Source organism: Pleurodeles waltl, chromosome 7, assembly GCF_031143425.1.
Source record: "Pleurodeles waltl isolate 20211129_DDA chromosome 7, aPleWal1.hap1.20221129, whole genome shotgun sequence".
NCBI classification, from domain to species: domain Eukaryota; kingdom Metazoa; phylum Chordata; class Amphibia; order Caudata; family Salamandridae; genus Pleurodeles; species Pleurodeles waltl.
In genome coordinates this window covers 1,343,414,284-1,343,432,924 of record NC_090446.1, presented here as the reverse complement: position 1 = coordinate 1,343,432,924, position 18,641 = coordinate 1,343,414,284, and the positions used below count along the sequence as shown (strand labels likewise).

Below are 18,641 nucleotides of genomic sequence, written 5' to 3'. Positions count from 1 at the left end.
ACACCCTCTTTGTGCCTCCTCCCAAGGGGAGGGGGTCACAATCCTAACCCTATTGGGGGAATCCTCCATCTGCAAGATGGAGGATTTCTAAAAGTTAGAGTCACCTCAGCTCAGGACACCTTAGGGGCTGTCCTGACTGGCCAGTGACTCCTCCTTGTTATTCTCATTATCTTCTCCGGCCTTGCCGCCAAAAGTGGGGCCTGGCCGGAGGGGGCGGGCAACTCCACTAGCTGGAGTGTCCTGCTGGGTTGGCACAAAGGAGGTGAGCCTTTGAGGCTCACCGCCAGGTGTGACAATTCCTGCCTGGGAGAGGTGTTAGCATCTCCACCCAGTGCAGGCTTTGTTACTGGCCTCAGAGTGACAAAGGCACTCTCCCCATGGGGCCAGCAACATGTCTCGGTTTGTGGCAGGCTGCTAAAACTAGTCAGCCTACACAGATAGTCGGTTAAGTTTCAGGGGGCACCTCTAAGGTGCCCTCTGTGGTGTATTTTACAATAAAATGTACACTGGCATCAGTGTGCATTTATTGTGCTGAGAAGTTTGATACCAAACTTCACAGTTTTCAGTGTAGCCATTATGGTGCTGTGGAGTTCGTGTTCGACAAACTCCCAGACCATATACTCTTATGGCTACCCTGCACTTACAATGTCTAAGGTTTTGTTTAGACACTGTAGGGGTACCATGCTCATGCACTGGTACCCTCACCTATGGTATAGTGCACCCTGCCTTAGGGCTGTAAGGCCTGCTAGAGGGGTGTCTTACCTATACTGCATAGGCAGTGAGAGGCTGGCATGGCACCCTGAGGGGAGTGCCATGTCGACTTACTCGTTTTGTCTTCACTAGCACACACAAGCTGGCAAGCAGGGTGTCTGTGCTGAGTGAGAGGTCTCCAGGGTGGCATAAGACATGCTGCAGCCCTTAGAGACCTTCCTTGGCACCAGGGCCCTTGGTACTAGAAGTACCAGTTACAAGGGACTTATCTGGATGCCAGGGTCTGCCAATTGTGGATACAAAAGTACAGGTTAGGGAAAGAACACTGGTGCTGGGGCCTGGTTAGCAGGCCTCAGCACACTTTCAATTGTAAACATAGCATCAGCAAAGGCAAAAAGTCAGGGGGCAATCGTGCCAAGGAGGCATTTCCTTACACAACCCCCCCCCAAACGAAAGAGGATGAGACTAACCTTTCCCAAGAGAGTCTTCATTTTCTAAGTGGAAGAACCTGGAAAGGCCATCTGCATTGGCATGGGCAGTCCCAGGTCTGTGTTCCACTATAAAGTCCATTCCCTGTAGGGAGATGGACCACCTCAACAGTTTAGGATTTTCACCTTTCATTTGCATCAGCCATTTGAGAGGTCTGTGGTCAGTTTGAACTAGGAAGTGAGTCCCAAAGAGGTATGGTCTCAGCTTCTTCAGGGACCAAACCACAGCAAAGGCCTCCCTCTCAATGGCACTCCAACGCTGCTCCCTGGGGAGTAACCTCCTGCTAATGAAAGCAACAGGCTGGTCAAGGCCATCATCATTTGTTTGGGACAAAACTGCCCCTATCCCATGTTCAGAGGCATCAGTCTGCACAATGAACTGCCTAGAATAATCTGGAGCTTTGAGAACTGGTGCTGAGCACATTGCCTGTTTCAGGGTGTCAAAGGCCTGTTGGCATTCCACAGTCCAGTTTACTTTCTTGGGCATTTTCTTGGAGGTGAGTTCAGTGAGGGCTGTCACAATGGATCCATATCCCTTCACAAACCTCCTGTAATACCCAGTCAAGCCAAGGAATGCCCTGACTTGAGTCTGGGTTTTTGGAGCTACCCAGTCCAGAATAGTCTGGATCTTGGGTTGGAGTGGCTGAACTTGGCCTCCACCTACAAGGTGTCCCAAGTAAACCACAGTTCCCTGCCCTATCTGGCATTTGGATGCCTTGATAGAGAGGCCTGCAGATTGCAGAGCCTTCAAAACCTTCCTCAGGTGGACCAGGTGATCCTGCCAGGTGGAGCTAAAGACAGCAATATCATCAAGATAAGCTGTGCTAAAGGACTCCAAGCCAGCAAGGACTTGATTCACCAACCTTTGGAAGGTGGCAGGGGCATTCTTTAAACCAAAGGGCATAACAGTAAACTGATAATGCCCATCAGGTGTGGAGAATGCTGTTTTCTCTTTTGCTCCAGGTGCCATTTTTATTTGCCAGTACCCTGCTGTCAAGTCAAAGGTACTTAGGAATTTGGCAGCACCTAATTTGTCTATGAGCTCATCAGCTCTTGGAATTGGATGAGCATCTGTCTTGGTGACAGAATTGAGCCCTCTGTAGTCCACACAAAACCTCATCTCTTTCTTTCCATCTTTGGTGTGAGGTTTGGGGACCAAGACCACTGGGCTAGCCCAGGGGCTGTCAGAGCGCTCAATCACTCCCAATTCCAGCATCTTGTGGACTTCCACCTTGATGCTTTCCTTAACATGGTCAGACTGTCTAAAGATTTTGTTTTTGACAGGCATGCTGTCTCCTGTGTCCACATCATGGGTACACAGGTGTGTCTGACCAGGGGTTAAGGAGAAGAGTTCAGGAAACTGTTGTAGGACTCTCCTACAATCAGCTTGCTGTTGGCCAGAGAGGGTGTCTGAGTAGATCACTCCATCTACTGTGCCATCTTTTGGGTCTGATGACAGAAGATCAGGGAGAGGTTCACTCTCTGCCTCCTGATCCTCATCTGTTACCATCAACAGATTCACATCAGCCCTGTCATGGAAGAGCTTAAGGCGGTTCACATGGATCACCCTCTTGGGGCTCCTGCTGGTGCCCAGGTCCACCAGGTAGGTGACCTGACTCTTCCTTTCTAGCACTGGGTAAGGGCCACTCCATTTGTCCTGGAGTGCCCTGGGAGCCACAGGCTCCAGAACCCAGACTTTCTGCCCTGGTTGGAACTCAACCAGTGCAGCCTTTTGGTCATACCAAAACTTCTGGAGCTGTTGGCTGGCCTCAAGGTTTTTGGTTGCCTTTTCCATGTACTCTGCCATTCTAGAGCGAAGGCCAAGTACATAGTCCACTATGTCCTGTTTAGGCTCATGGAGAGGTCTCTCCCAGCCTTCTTTAACAAGGGCAAGTGGTCCCCTTACAGGATGACCAAACAGAAGTTCAAAGGGTGAGAACCCTACTCCCTTCTGTGGTACCTCCCTGTAAGCGAAAAGCAGACATGGCAGGAGGACATCCCATCTCCTTTTGAGTTTTTCTGGGAGCCCCATGATCATGCCTTTTAATGTCTTGTTGAATCTCTCAACTAAGCCATTAGTTTGTGGATGGTAAGGTGTAGTGAATTTATAAGTCACTCCACACTCATTCCACATGTGCTTTAGGTATGCTGACATGAAGTTGGTACCTCTGTCAGACACCACCTCCTTAGGGAAACCCACTCTGGTAAAGATACCAATGAGGGCCTTGGCTACTGCAGGGGCAGTAGTCGACCTAAGGGGAATAGCTTCAGGATACCTGGTAGCATGATCCACTACTACCAGGATATACATATTTCCTGAGGCTGTGGGAGGTTCCAGTGGACCAACTATGTCCACACCCACTCTTTCAAAGGGCACCCCCACCACTGGAAGTGGAATGAGGGGGGCCTTTGGATGCCCACCTGTCTTACCACTGGCTTGACAGGTGGGGCAGGAGAGGCAAAACTCCTTAACCATGTTGGACATATTGGGCCAGTAGAAGTGGTTGACTAACCTCTCCCACGTCTTGGTTTGTCCCAAATGTCCAGCAAGGGGAATGTCATGGGCCAATGTTAGGATGAACTCTCTGAACAGCTGAGGCACTACCACTCTCCTAGTGGCACCAGGTTTGGGGTCTCTGGCCTCAGTGTACAGGAGCCCATCTTCCCAATAGACCCTATGGGTTCCATTTTTCTTGCCTTTGGACTCTTCAGCAGCTTGCTGCCTAAGGCCTTCAAGAGAGGGACAGGTTTCTTGTCCCTTACACAGCTCTTCCCTTGAGGGTCCCCCTGGGCCTAAGAGCTCAACCTGATAAGGTTCAAGCTCCAAAGGCTCAGTTCCCTCAGAGGGCAGACCTTCTTCCTGAGAAGAGAGGTTCCCTTTCTTTTGCTGTGTTGCAGTTGGTTTCCCAACTGACTTTCCGGTTCTCTTGGTAGGCTGGGCCATTTTTCCAGACTCCAGCTCTACTTTTTCACCCTGTGCCTTGCACTGTGCTCTTGTTTTCACACACACCAGTTCAGGGATACCCAGCATTGCTGCATGGGTTTTTAGCTCTACCTCAGCCCATGCTGAGGACTCCAGGTCATTTCCAAGCAGACAGTCCACTGGGATATTTGAGGAGACCACCACCTGTTTCAGGCCATTGACCCCTCCCCATTCTAAAGTAACCATTGCCATGGGATGTACTTTTCTCTGATTGTCAGCGTTGGTGACTGTGTAAGTTTTTCCAGTCAGGTATTGGCCAGGGGAAACCAGTTTCTCTGTCACCATGGTGACACTGGCACCTGTATCCCTCAGGCCCTCTATTCTAGTCCCATTAATTAAGAGTTGCTGTCTGTATTTTTGCATGTTAGGCGGCCAGACAGCTAGTGTGGCTAAATCCACCCCACCCTCAGAAACTAGAGTAGCTTCAGTGTGGACCCTGATTTGCTCTGGGCACACTGTTGATCCCACTTGGAGACTAGCCATACCAGTGTTACCTGGATGGGAGTTTGGAGTGGAACCTTTCTTGGGACAGGCCTTGTCTCCAGTTTGGTGTCCATGCTGTTTACAGCTATGACACCAGGCCTTTTTGGGATCAAAGTTTTTACCCTTGTACCCATTGTTTTGTGAAGAGGCTCTGGGCCCACCCTCCTGTGCAGGTTTTTGGGGGCCTGTAGAAGACTCTTTACTATTTTTAGTTTTGGTTGTCTCATCACCCTTCTGCTGGGGAGTCTTTGTGACCCCTTTCTTTTGGTCACCCCCTGTTGAAGTCTTGGACACCCTTGTCTTGACCCAATGGTCCGCCTTCTTTCCCAATTCTTGGGGAGAAATTGGTCCTAGGTCTACCAGATGCTGATGCAGTTTATCATTGAAACAATTACTTAACAGGTGTTCTTTCACAAATAAATTGTACAGCCCATCATAATTACTTACACCACTGCCTTGAATCCAACCATCTAGTGTTTTCACTGAGTAGTCAACAAAGTCAACCCAGGTCTGGCTCGAGGATTTTTGAGCCCCCCTGAACCTAATCCTGTACTCCTCAGTGGAGAATCCAAAGCCCTCAATCAGGGTACCCTTCATGAGGTCATAAGATTCTGCATCTTGTCCAGAGAGTGTGAGGAGTCTATCCCTACACTTTCCTGTGAACATTTCCCAAAGGAGAGCACCCCAGTGAGATCTGTTCACTTTTCTGGTTACACAAGCCCTCTCAAAAGCTGTGAACCATTTGGTGATGTCATCACCATCTTCATATTTAGTTACAATCCCTTTGGGGATTTTCAACATGTCAGGAGAATCTCTGACCCTATTTATGTTGCTGCCACCATTGATGGGTCCTAGGCCCATCTCTTGTCTTTCCCTCTCTATGGCTAGGATCTGTCTTTCCAAAGCCAATCTTTTGGCCATCCTGGCTAACTGGATGTCCTCTTCACTGGAGTTATCCTCAGTGATTTCAGAGTTGTTGGTCCCTCCTGTGAGGGAACCAGCATCTCTGACTATTATTTGTGGAGTCAGGGCTTGAGAAGCCCTGCTCTCCCTAAGTAGGACTGGAGGGGGGGAATTTCCCTCCAAGTCACTATCTTCATCCTCTGAGTTGCCATCCTCAGAGGGGTTGGCCTTTTCAAACTCTGCCAAAAGCTCCTGGAGCTGTACTTTGGTAGGTTTGGGGCCCATTGCTATTTTCTTTAGTTTACAGAGTGACCTTAGCTCTCTCATCTGTAGATGGAGGTAAGGTGTGGTGTCGAGTTCCACCACATTCACATCTGTGCTAGACATTTTGCTTCTAAAAGTTGGAATACTTTTTAAGAATCTACAACTGGTTCTAGAATCTAATTCAAACTTTTACAAACTTTTAAACTCTAAAAGAAATGCTAAACAGGATCTAACACAAGGCCCTAGCAGGTCTTTTAAGAATTTAGAAAACTTTTCAAATTGCAAAAATCAATTTCTAATGACAATTTTGGAATTTGTCGTGTGATCAGGTATTGGCTGAGTAGTCCAGCAAATGCAAAGTCTTGTACCCCACCGCTGATCCACCAATGTAGGAAGTTGGCTCTGTATGTGCTATTTCAAAGTAAGGAATAGCATGCACAGAGTCCAAGGGTTCCCCTTAGAGGTAAAATAGTGGTAAAAAGAGATAATACTAATGCTCTATTTTGTGGTAGTGTGGTCGAGCAGTAGGCTTATCCAAGGAGTAGTGTTGAGCATTTGTTGTACATACACATAGACAATAAATGAGGTACACACACTCAGAGACAAATCCAGCCAATAGGTTTTTATATAGAAAAATATCTTTTCTTAGTTTATTTTAAGAACCACAGGTTCAAATTCTACATGTAATATCTCATTCGAAAGGTATTGCAGGTAAGTACTTTAGGAACTTCAAATCATCAAAATTGCATGTATACTTTTCAAGTTATTCACAAATAGCTGTTTTAAAAGTGGACACTTAGTGCAATTTTCACAGTTCCTAGGGGAGGTAAGTATTTGTTAGGTTAACCAGGTAAGTAAGACACTTACAGGGCTTAGTTCTTGGTCCAAGGTAGCCCACCGTTGGGGGTTCAGAGCAACCCCAAAGTCACCACACCAGCAGCTCAGGGCCGGTCAGGTGCAGAGTTCAAAGTGGTGCCCAAAACACATAGGCTAGAATGGAGAGAAGGGGGTGCCCCGGTTCCGGTCTGCTTGCAGGTAAGTACCCGCGTCTTCGGAGGGCAGACCAGGGGGGTTTTGTAGGGCACCGGGGGGGGGGACACAAGCCCACACAGAAATTTCACCCTCAGCAGCGCGGGGGCGGCCGGGTGCAGTGTAGAAACAAGCGTCGGGTTTGTAATGGAAGTCAATGGGAGATCTAGGGATCTCTTCAGCGCTGCAGGCAGGCAAGGGGGGGGTTCCTCGGGGAAACCTCCACTTGGTCAAGGGAGAGGGACTCCTGGGGGTCACTCCTCCAGTGAAAGTCCGGTCCTTCAGGTCCTGGGGGCTGCGGGTGCAGGGTCTCTCCCAGGTGTCGGGACTTAGGATTCAAAGAGTCGCGGTCAGGGGAAGCCTCGGGATTCCCTCTGCAGGCGGCGCTGTGGGGGCTCAGGGGGGACAGGTTTTGGTACTCACAGTATCAGAGTAGTCCTGGGATCCCTCCTGAGGTGTCGGATCTCCACCAGCCGAGTCGGGGTCGCCGGGTGCAGTGTTGCAAGTCTCACGCTTCTTGCGGGGAGCTTGCAGGGGTCTTTAAAGCTGCTGGAAACAAAGTTGCAGCTTTTCTTGGAGCAGGTCCGCTGTCCTCGGGAGTTTCTTGTCTTTTCGAAGCAGGGGCAGTCCTCAGAGGATGTCGAGGTCGCTGGTCCCTTTGGAAGGCGTCGCTGGAGCAGGATCTTTGGAAGGCAGGAGACAGGCCGGTGAGTTTCTGGAGCCAAGGCAGTTGTCGTCTTCTGGTCTTCCGCTGCAGGGGTTTTCAGCTGGGCAGTCCTTCTTCTTGTAGTTGCAGGAATCTAATTTTCTAGGGTTCAGGGTAGCCCTTAAATACTAAATTTAAGGGCGTGTTTAGGTCTGGGGGGTTAGTAGCCAATGGCTACTAGCCCTGAGGGTGGGTACACCCTCTTTGTGCCTCCTCCCAAGGGGAGGGGGTCACAATCCTAACCCTATTGGGGGAATCCTCCATCTGCAAGATGGAGGATTTCTAAAAGTTAGAGTCACCTCAGCTCAGGACACCTTAGGGGCTGTCCTGACTGGCCAGTGACTCCTCCTTGTTATTCTCATTATCTTCTCCGGCCTTGCCGCCAAAAGTGGGGCCTGGCCGGAGGGGGCGGGCAACTCCACTAGCTGGAGTGTCCTGCTGGGTTGGCACAAAGGAGGTGAGCCTTTGAGGCTCACCGCCAGGTGTGACAATTCCTGCCTGGGAGAGGTGTTAGCATCTCCACCCAGTGCAGGCTTTGTTACTGGCCTCAGAGTGACAAAGGCACTCTCCCCATGGGGCCAGCAACATGTCTCGGTTTGTGGCAGGCTGCTAAAACTAGTCAGCCTACACAGATAGTCGGTTAAGTTTCAGGGGGCACCTCTAAGGTGCCCTCTGTGGTGTATTTTACAATAAAATGTACACTGGCATCAGTGTGCATTTATTGTGCTGAGAAGTTTGATACCAAACTTCACAGTTTTCAGTGTAGCCATTATGGTGCTGTGGAGTTCGTGTTCGACAAACTCCCAGACCATATACTCTTATGGCTACCCTGCACTTACAATGTCTAAGGTTTTGTTTAGACACTGTAGGGGTACCATGCTCATGCACTGGTACCCTCACCTATGGTATAGTGCACCCTGCCTTAGGGCTGTAAGGCCTGCTAGAGGGGTGTCTTACCTATACTGCATAGGCAGTGAGAGGCTGGCATGGCACCCTGAGGGGAGTGCCATGTCGACTTACTCGTTTTGTCTTCACTAGCACACACAAGCTGGCAAGCAGGGTGTCTGTGCTGAGTGAGAGGTCTCCAGGGTGGCATAAGACATGCTGCAGCCCTTAGAGACCTTCCTTGGCACCAGGGCCCTTGGTACTAGAAGTACCAGTTACAAGGGACTTATCTGGATGCCAGGGTCTGCCAATTGTGGATACAAAAGTACAGGTTAGGGAAAGAACACTGGTGCTGGGGCCTGGTTAGCAGGCCTCAGCACACTTTCAATTGTAAACATAGCATCAGCAAAGGCAAAAAGTCAGGGGGCAATCGTGCCAAGGAGGCATTTCCTTACAACCCTTCTTCCACCCTTTCTTCTGTTAGCTGAGGAGCCACCCACTCAGGTTTAACAGTTGCCTGACTAGCCAGGACTTCTTGTGGGTCAGGTTGGACTTGATCAGGGCCATTTTTGGAGTTCTCCCCTACTGGAGCAGAATCTCCTTGGCTTGCTGTAACCTTGGCTAAAGGTTGTCCACCCTTCCTACTCTGTTTTCTTTTCTTCTTCTTCTGGGGCCTGCTTGCATTTACTGCAGAGGCAGGACTTCCAGAATCCTTGGGAGAGGACTGGCACTGGACCAGTTCCTCTCTTGGGCTCTGACTAACCTCTGGGTAGTCATTTCCAAGGAGACAATCAAGGGGGAGGTCTGTACTGACTACTACCCTTCTCCAGCTAAGAGTGCCACCCACTTCTATGGGCACTAAAGCCACAGGCCTCTTAGTGACCCTGTCTAGGCTAACTCTTACCCTGGCAGTCTCACCTGGGATGTACTGGTTTGAGAGCACCAGCCTGTCATGCACAATAGTGTGACTGGCACAAGTGTCTCTCAGGGCAGTGGTTGGGATTCCATTCACCAGTAGGTGGTGGAAGTGTCGACTTCCCTCTGGAATCTCCAACTCACCTGTTGGGCCCTGTTTCCAGTTGAAGGCTATGAAGACCTCCTCATCTGAGGAGTCATCTCCCATGGCTATACTGGTTACCCCTGGAATTTTGTTCTGGGGTTTGTTTTTGGGACAAGAAGTGTCCTTGGTGTGGTGCCCAGACTGTTTACAGTTGTGGCACCATGCCTTAGTGGCATCCCAGTTCTTACCCTGGTACCCACCTTTGTTTTGGGTTGTGTCTTGGGGCCCACCCACCTGTTCTGGTTTTTGGGGGCCTACAGAGGACTCTTTTTCTTTGTTTCTAGTGTCACCCACTTTCTCCTGGGGAGTTTTTGTAACCCCTTTCTTTTGGTCACCCCCAGTGGAAGTTTTGGTTACCCTAGTCTTGACCCAGTGGTCTGCCTTCTTTCCCAATTCTTGGGGAGAAATTGGACCTAGGTCTACCAGATACTGATGCAACTTTTCATTGAAGCAGTTACTTAAAATGTGTTCTTTCATAAACAAATTATAAAGCCCAACATAGTCACACACTTCATTTCCAGTTAACCAACCATCTAGTGTTTTTACTGAGTAGTCTACAAAATCAACCCAGGTCTGGCTCGAGGATTTTTGAGCCCCCCTGAATCTAATTCTATACTCCTCAGTGGAGAATCCAAAGCCCTCAATCAGGGTACCCTTCATGAGGTCATAAGATTCTGCATCTTTTCCAGAGAGTGTGAGGAGTCTATCCCTACACTTTCCAGTGAACATTTCCCAAAGGAGAGCACCCCAGAGAGATCTGTTTACTTTTCTGGTTACACAAGCCCTCTCAAAAGCTGTGAACCATTTGGTGATGTCATCACCATCTTCATATTTTGTTACAATCCCTTTGGGGATTTTTAGGATGTCAGGAGAATCTCTGACCCTATTTAAGTTGCTGCCACCATCGATGGGACCTAGGCCCATCTCTTTTCTTTCCCTTTCTATGGCTAGGAGCTGCTTTTCCAAAGCCAATCTTTTGACCATCCTGGCTAACAGGGGGTCATCTTCACTGGAGTTATCCTCAGTGATTTCAGAGGTGTTGGTCTCTCCTGTGAGGGAACCAGCATCTCTGACTATTATTTTTGGAGTCAGGGTTTGAGGGACCCTGTTCTCCCTAGATAGGACTGGTAGGGGGGAATTTTCCTCCAAGTCACTATCCTCTTCCTCTGAGTTGCCACCCTCAGAGGGGTTGGCCTTTTCAAACTCTGCCAAAAGCTCCTGGAGCTGTATTTTGGTAGGTTTGGGGCCCATTGTTATTTTCTTTATTTTACAGAGTGACCTTAGCTCCCTCATCTTAAGATGGAGGTAAGGTGTGGTGTCGAGTTCCACCACAGTCACATCTGTGCTAGACATTTTGCTTCTAAAAGTTGGAATACTTTTTAAGAATCTACAACTAGTTCTAGGTTCTAATTCAAACTTTTACAAACTTTTAAACTCTAAAAGAAATGCTAAACAGGATCTAACACAAGGCCCTAGCAGGTCTTTTAAGAATTTAGAAAACTTTTCAAATTGCAAAAATCAATTTCTAATGACAATTTTGGAATTTGTCGTGTGATCAGGTATTGGCTGAGTAGTCCAGCAAATGCAAAGTCTTGTATCCCACCGCTGCCACCAATGTAGGAAGTTGGCTCTGTATGTGCTATTTCAAAGTAAGGAATAGCATGCACAGAGTCCAAGGGTTCCCCTTAGAGGTAAAATAGTGGTAAAAATAGATAATACTAATGCTCTATTTTGTGGTAGTGTGGTCGAGCAGTAGGCTTATCCAAGGAGTAGTGTTAAGCATTTGTTGTACATACACATAGACAATAAATGAGGTACACACACTCAGAGACAAATCCAGCCAATAGGTTTTTATATAGAAAAATATCTTTTCTTAGTTTATTTTAAGAACCACAGGTTCAAATTCTACATGTAATATCTCATTCGAAAGGTATTGCAGGTAAGTACTTTAGGAACTTCAAATCATCAAAATTGCATGTATACTTTTCAAGTTATTCACAAGTAGCTGTTTTAAAAGTGGACACAGTGCAATTTTCACAGTTCCTAGGGGAGGTAAGTATTTGTTAGGTTAACCAGGTAAGTAAGACACTTACAGGGCTTAGTTCTTGGTCCAAGGTAGCCCACCGTTGGGGGTTCAGAGCAACCCCAAAGTTACCACACCAGCAGCTCAGGGCCGGTCAGGTGCAGAGTTCAAAGTGGTGCCCAAAACACATAGGCTAGAATGGAGAGAAGGGGGTGCCCCGGTTCCGGTCTGCTTGCAGGTAAGTACCCACGTCTTCGGAGGGCAGACCAGGGGGGGTTTTGTAGGGCACCGGGGGGGACACAAGCCCACACAGAAATTTCACCCTCAGCAGCGCGGGGGCGGCCGGGTGCAGTGTAGAAACAGGCGTCGGGTTCGCAATGTTAGTCTATGAGAGATCTCGGGTTCTCTTCAGCGCTGCAGGCAGGCAAGGGGGGGATTCCTCGGGGAAACCTCCACTTGGGCAAGGGAGAGGGACTCCTGGGGGTCACTTCTCCAGTGGAAGTCCGGTCCTTCAGGTCCTGGGGGCTGCGGGTGCAGGGTCTCTCCCAGGCGTCGGGACTTTGGATTCAAAGAGTCGCGGTCAGGGGAAGCCTCGGGATTCCCTCTGCAGGCGGCGCTGTGGGGGCTCAGGGGGGACAGGTTTTGGTACTCACAGTATCAGAGTAGTCCTGGGGTCCCTCCTGAGGTGTTGGATCTCCACCAGCCGAGTCGGGGTCGCCGGGTGCAGTGTTGCAAGTCTCACGCTTCTTGCGGGGAGCTTGCAGGGTTCTTTCAAGGCTGCTGGAAACAAAGTTGCAGCCTTTCTTGGAGCAGGTCCGCTGTCCTCGGGAGTTTCTTGTCTTTTCGAAGCAGGGGCAGTCCTCAGAGGATGTCGAGGTCGCTGGTCCCTTTGGAAGGCGTCGCTGGAGCAGGATCTTTGGAAGGCAGGAGACAGGCCGGTGAGTTTCTGGAGCCAAGGCAGTTGTCGTCTTCTGGTCTTCCTCTGCAGGGGTTTTCAGCTAGGCAGTCCTTCTTCTTGTAGTTGCAGGAATCTAATTTTCTAGGGTTCAGGGTAGCCCTTAAATACTAAATTTAAGGGCGTGTTTAGGTCTGGGGGGTTAGTAGCCAATGGCTACTAGCCCTGAGGGTGGGTACACCCTCTTTGTGCCTCCTCCCAAGGGGAGGGGGTCACAATCCTAACCCTATTGGGGGAATCCTCCATCTGCAAGATGGAGGATTTCTAAAAGTTAGAGTCACTTCAGCTCAGGACACCTTAGGGGCTGTCCTGACTGGCCAGTGACTCCTCCTTGTTGCTTTCTTTGTTCCCTCCAGCCTTGCCGCCAAAAGTGGGGGCCGTGGCCGGAGGGGGCGGGCAACTCCACTAAGCTGGAGTGCCCTGCTGGGCTGTGACAAAGGGGTGAGCCTTTGAGGCTCACCGCCAGGTGTTACAGCTCCTGCCTGGGGGAGGTGTTAGCATCTCCACCCAGTGCAGGCTTTGTTACTGGCCTCAGAGTGACAAAGGCACTCTCCCCATGGGGCCAGCAACATGTCTCTGGTGTGGCAGGCTGCTGGAACTAGTCCGCCTACACAGACAGTCGGTTAAGTTTCAGGGGGCACCTCTAAGGTGCCCTCTGTGGTGTATTTTACAATAAAATGTACACTGGCATCAGTGTGCATTTATTGTGCTGAGAAGTTTGATACCAAACTTCTCAGTTTTCAGTGTAGCCATTATGGTGCTGTGGAGTTCGTGTAAAACAGACTCCCAGACCATATACTCTTATGGCTACCCTGCACTTACAATGTCTAAGGTTTTGCTTAGACACTGTAGGGGCACAGTGCTCATGCACTGGTACCCTCACCTATGGTATAGTGCACCCTGCCTTAGGGCTGTAAGGCCTGCTAGAGGGGTGTCTTACCTATACTGCATAGGCAGTGAGAGGCTGGCATGGCACCCTGAGGGGAGTGCCATGTCGACTTACTCATTTTGTTCTCACTAGCACACACAAGCTGGTAAGCAGTGTGTCTGTGCTGAGTGAGGGGTCTCTAGGGTGGCATAAGACATGCTGCAGCCCTTAGAGACCTTCCTTGGCATCAGGGCCCTTGGTACTAGTAGTACCAGTTACAAGGGACTTATCTGAAGGCCAGGGTGTGCCAATTGTGGATACAATGGTACATTTTAGGTGAAGGAACACTGGTGCTGGGGCCTGGTTAGCAGGGTCCCAGCACACTTCTCAGTCAAGTCAGCATCAGTATCAGGCAAAAAGTGGGGGGTAACTGCAACAGGGAGCCATTTCTTTACACTCTGCATAAGAACTACTCAAGCCCATTAAGGGGGATTGTCTATGCTCTTGTCGGCTGTTATTATGAGATTGTGAGGCCGTTGACATTTTTGCATAGTTATGTATTTGCCACATAAGCCATCATCTGCTACATAATCTGCAGATTCTAACAAAAACAATTGTTTCTAGCTCAGTGGGTGAAGAGGTTACTAAAAATCCAGGAACACTTGTTGCCACACAGTGGAAGACCCTTTGCAACGGTTGGTTGGTCAGTTTCTTGTGCTTATTTCTATATTTGGGTGTTAAACTGGTGCTAATGAGGTGCAACCAATGCTCAGGCAGTATTAAGTGTAGAAATTACCAAATAAATGTAGTAATAATACCATAAAATGTGCCACAAGACGCTGCCTAATTTGCCTTTTCCTGCTGAATAATTTATTCAACCTTGTTGCATAATTTGGACCTCAACTGCTGCATAATTCTAGTGAGCCAGGCTCCCTGGCTTTGATTTATAGATCTGCAGGATGCCAATTTCACATACTGATAGCCAAAAAACGTTGCCATTCCTGAAGTTTATAGTGGGAAGCAACTATTGCCAATAGAAAGTCTTTCCTTTTGGTTTTGAGTCTACACCCAGAACCTTTTGAAAATGTATGTCCATGGTTGCACATCTCAGTAGGCTGAAGTTGTCTACCTCTATCTAGATTTTTGGCTGATCAGAGGTTTAGTGTATCTGCAAGCATGGCAACATTAACAGATTGCCGTTGTCACCTTCAGCCAATTGGGACTGCATGCAAATCACAAAAAAATCCTTTTTCATCCGTGTATGAACCTTTCGTTATCTGGGAGTAGTTTTGGATATGATAAACACAAGAATTGTTCCTTAGGAAGAGTTGTTTATCCTCTGGAAGTGTTGCAATCTGTAGCAAACAGCCCATCTAAAGCAAGGCAAATATAGTCTTTCAAAGGATCACTGACATTCTGTATCTTCTTGGTACCAAATGCACATCTGGACATGAGAAATGTGCAACAGTATCTGGAGGAGCAGTGGGATCAGCTCTCTGGTAAATTGGAAGACTGACCCTAGCAACAGAGCTGTCTCTTAGCTGGTGGTGTCTTCCAGAAAATCTGTTCAGAGGAATGAGCTCTTGTCAAGACACCTCAACACAGATGATAGTAACGGATGCCTCTTTCACTGACATATTGAGAGAAACCGGAAGACCATCTGCAAAAGTGTCCTACTTTTTTAAATGGAAGAAGTTCTGCATCAGGTGTGTTTTTAACAACTTTGATCCTTTCTCCTGTCAAAAGGAGGCAGTGCTTTCAAATCTACTTCATTTGAATAAAGGAAAGCTGCAATTTTCCTTTACTAAAGTCCACCATGCCCCTATCACGGCCTTCAGAAAATGTACTCAAATTTCCTTTTTCTAAATTCCTGTAGGTAATTATTTCCTTGAAGGCTTATCCTTCTATCCCGGAGACCTTAGCCTCTCTTGAAGTTGAATACTGTCCTTTTACGTATCATTGGCCTCCTTTTTGGGTCTATGTATAAGGCAAAGCAATAAGAGCTAACCCACCAACCCTTTGATGGCAAAAGGCTATTCTATTGCGCTTGAGATCCATCTAGAAATAGTCTGTTTAGTGACAGGATGCCCTCTTCGGGGCGCACTAAAGGCAACAAAGAGTTGATTTGATTTCCGGATTGAATACGTTCGCTGCAAATAAAACTTAAGGCATCTTTTGACATCAAGAGAATGAAGCGATCTTTGTGCTCCAGTCTGAGGCTGTGGAAAGAGAGCCTTCAGCACCACTGGCTCATTAATATGGAAGTCTGATGGAACCTTGAGGGATAAACTTAGGATTTGTTCGCAGGATTACTTTATTGCCAGCAAATTTCAGAAAGGGCTCCTGGATGGTAAATGCTTGAATCTCGCTGACTCGACAAGCAGATGTTAAGGCCAAGAGAAGCGCTACCTTCCAGGTGAGGTATTTGATGTCTGATTTATGAATGGCTCAAATGGCTCCTTCATTAGCTGACTCACTGGGTTTCCTGTGTTAATATGCACACTCCAGGGCACTCTAGGTCACCAAAAAGAGAGAATGCATTTTTTAGGAAATATCATTAATAGCTACATTCTACATTTTTCCATTTCTGAATTGCAATATTGTTGGCTACTATGTAATGTGTGGCCCCTCTTGTATGTCATATTGACCGGGCTTGGGTAGCATTTGTGAGTCACGTTCTATTTTCAGACCAGTTAAAATTCCCCTTTTGACATGTTTTTACGAACCTTCTTGTTATGCCCTAATCTCATTTAATCATATTTGCGTAGGCTACAATGTAGAGGACCTAAAAGAGCTGATCATATTTTGCTTCCCTCCATCAGGGTACGAAAGCACAGTATCTGGCAGCCAAAGCTCTGAAGAAGCAGTCTTGGAGGTTTCACACCAAATATATGATGTGGTTCCAGCGGCACGAAGAACCCAAAACGATAACTGATGAGTTTGAACAGGTAAAGACATATTCCCTAAAACAATTCTCATACTTAGTCTGTTGTCTTGCTCTTCTTTCATAGACTGTTAAGAAGCAAAACAAGAACAGTTCCTGAGACCGATCATAGACCTCACACATCTAAACAAATGCATGCAATCTCAGCGCTTCAAGATAACATTTCAGGAAGTCATTCCACTCCTAAAGAGAGGGGATTATGTGGCCACAGTCAGTCTAAAGGACAGCAACCTACACATCTCCATTAATTGCAAGCAAAGGCAATACCTCATCGTCATAGACAAGGTACACTGTTGGTTGAAGGTATTACCATTCTGTATAAAATCTGTTCCAATGGTATTTACAAAATGCCTAACAGCGGTAGCCTTACGCCTGAGGAGACCGTGCATACATATTTAGCCCTACCTAGACAACTGATTGGTAAAGATTAGTTTAAAATGGCAGTGTCGGAAGAGCGTTTGGACACTGCACAGACTAGAGTTCACAGTAAACCGAGAAAAATTGTCTCCACTTCCAGAACAAGAAAATATATTTTTGGGAGAAGCAGAAATTCAAGAATGGTGATTGTCTACCCCATCACAAAAATGATTAAGGCACTAGCATTCCAAGCTCACCTAGATAATAAGGAGCTGCTTCTGACAGCGAGGGCAATACTGAAGTTAACAAGTATGATGGCAACCTGCATATTACTCACCCCTCAAGCCCAGCTTCATGTATATCCAATTCAGGGATGGCTGCATAACAAATGGTCGCAGACCACAGGAGTTAAGAAGAGCTAGTAGTTGTCACAGAAGGGGCACAGGCCATGTTATCATTGGGAGAACTTTCAAGCTTCCAACTACAATAGTGACTATCATCATGGATGCAGCGCACACAAATTCAGGGGCCTATGGAGCCCGAAAGAGGCAGTAAAACGTATTCATCTGTTAGAACTCAAGACACTGTTCCTTGCACTGAAGGCCTTCCAAGCACAAATAAAGGATAAAGCACTGCTTATTCAAACGGACAATACATCTACAATATTGTAGATCAGCAAACCGGGAGAACGAGATCCTATTTGATGTCAAAACTACCTCAGGGCATATCGACATGAGTGATTGAGAAGAGAACATCACTGGTAGCAGTACACCTACGAGGCATTAGAACGTAAAAGCAGAGAAAAAAAACTGCATCCCTTGAGTGGGAGATAAAACTACAAACTAATGACCTTTTTCACAGATTGTGCTACCAAACAGATCTTACTCTGTAGTGCCCCTGAGTACACAAAACGGAGAGACTTTGCATCCAGATATCCACACCACCCATCCAAGGGCATGCCTGATCAATAAGCTGGTCAGGGATAGTTGCATATAGTTTTCTGTCGATTCCACTGATCATAGACACATTCCAATCCTTGGGGAGGCTAGGTTGAAATCTGCTTGTACTCACAAAGTCAATGCACAGCATGTGAACCTAGAACAACCGAAAACTAAATGGTTAGGTTCCTGTAGTATTAGTTTTGCAGCTTTAAGATTTTTCTTGATTCACAAGTCACCTGTTCAGCTTCCCAAGCGGGTTCAATTAGACAAAGTCAATAATTCAGCACAACAAAGAGAGAGTTCAACCTCCAGCAAGTCACCAATGAGGAAAATAATCTGAAGATGGCAACCAGGCACAGAAACTTCCAGGGAAAATGTCTGATATCACAGAGGGACAGATATACTACTAAATGGTGGTAGACGAATGCCCACGCTCAGAAAAAAAATATGGAGAAGGACAATTCCTGACTCAACAACTATATGGTTGAATAATGCACATAATATTCATTCTACATGAATGAAAACTGCATCTCGGGGATTAGTTGAGGACATGCAAGGCTTTAACATATTTATAGACACACACATTCCAGTAAGTCAAGAAGCAGGAGAAAACCTAAGACTTATGGATGATAGTACTTCTGATACACACATACCTTAAAGTAAGAATTACTGCTTTTAAACTATTGCCAAGCATGCTGTAACAATAGTTAGGTTGAGCGTAAGCATACAACCTCTTGTATACTTCTAAGTATACTTCCTCTGTGGGCTTCCAGCTATCTCTTGTTAGTTTTAGTGTCTTTTAAAATTCCTTCCTTGATAGTGGTCATTCAGACCTCTTGGTCCCTCCTTCTGTGTGGGAGCAAGGACCAACTACTGTATAATTACCCTTTGTCCTGTTTATCTGGTCTGGAAGGGATTTTTATTTTTACTTTGTTTCCTGCTCTTGTTTAGGGAAGCTTCTTTTTTCATTTGCAGTCCATTCTTGCTCTGAGCATATTTGTAAACAAGGCTATAAATCAGGCTGTTATCTTGCTCACATTT

General features: G+C 47.2%; 1 protein-coding gene across 11 annotated transcripts in view; it reads left to right on the top strand.

Annotated features, from left to right (window-relative positions):
* CNOT3 (CCR4-NOT transcription complex subunit 3) overlaps window positions 1–18,641 on the top strand; it is a 715,873-nt gene that overhangs the window by 673,171 nt on the left and 24,061 nt on the right. For all 11 annotated transcript variants that reach the window (XM_069200730.1, XM_069200729.1, XM_069200731.1 and 8 more), the window contains one exon: window positions 16,181–16,306. In XM_069200730.1, coding sequence (XP_069056831.1) covers window positions 16,181–16,306 — 126 coding nt within the window. The remainder of the gene's footprint in view (window positions 1–16,180; window positions 16,307–18,641) is intronic.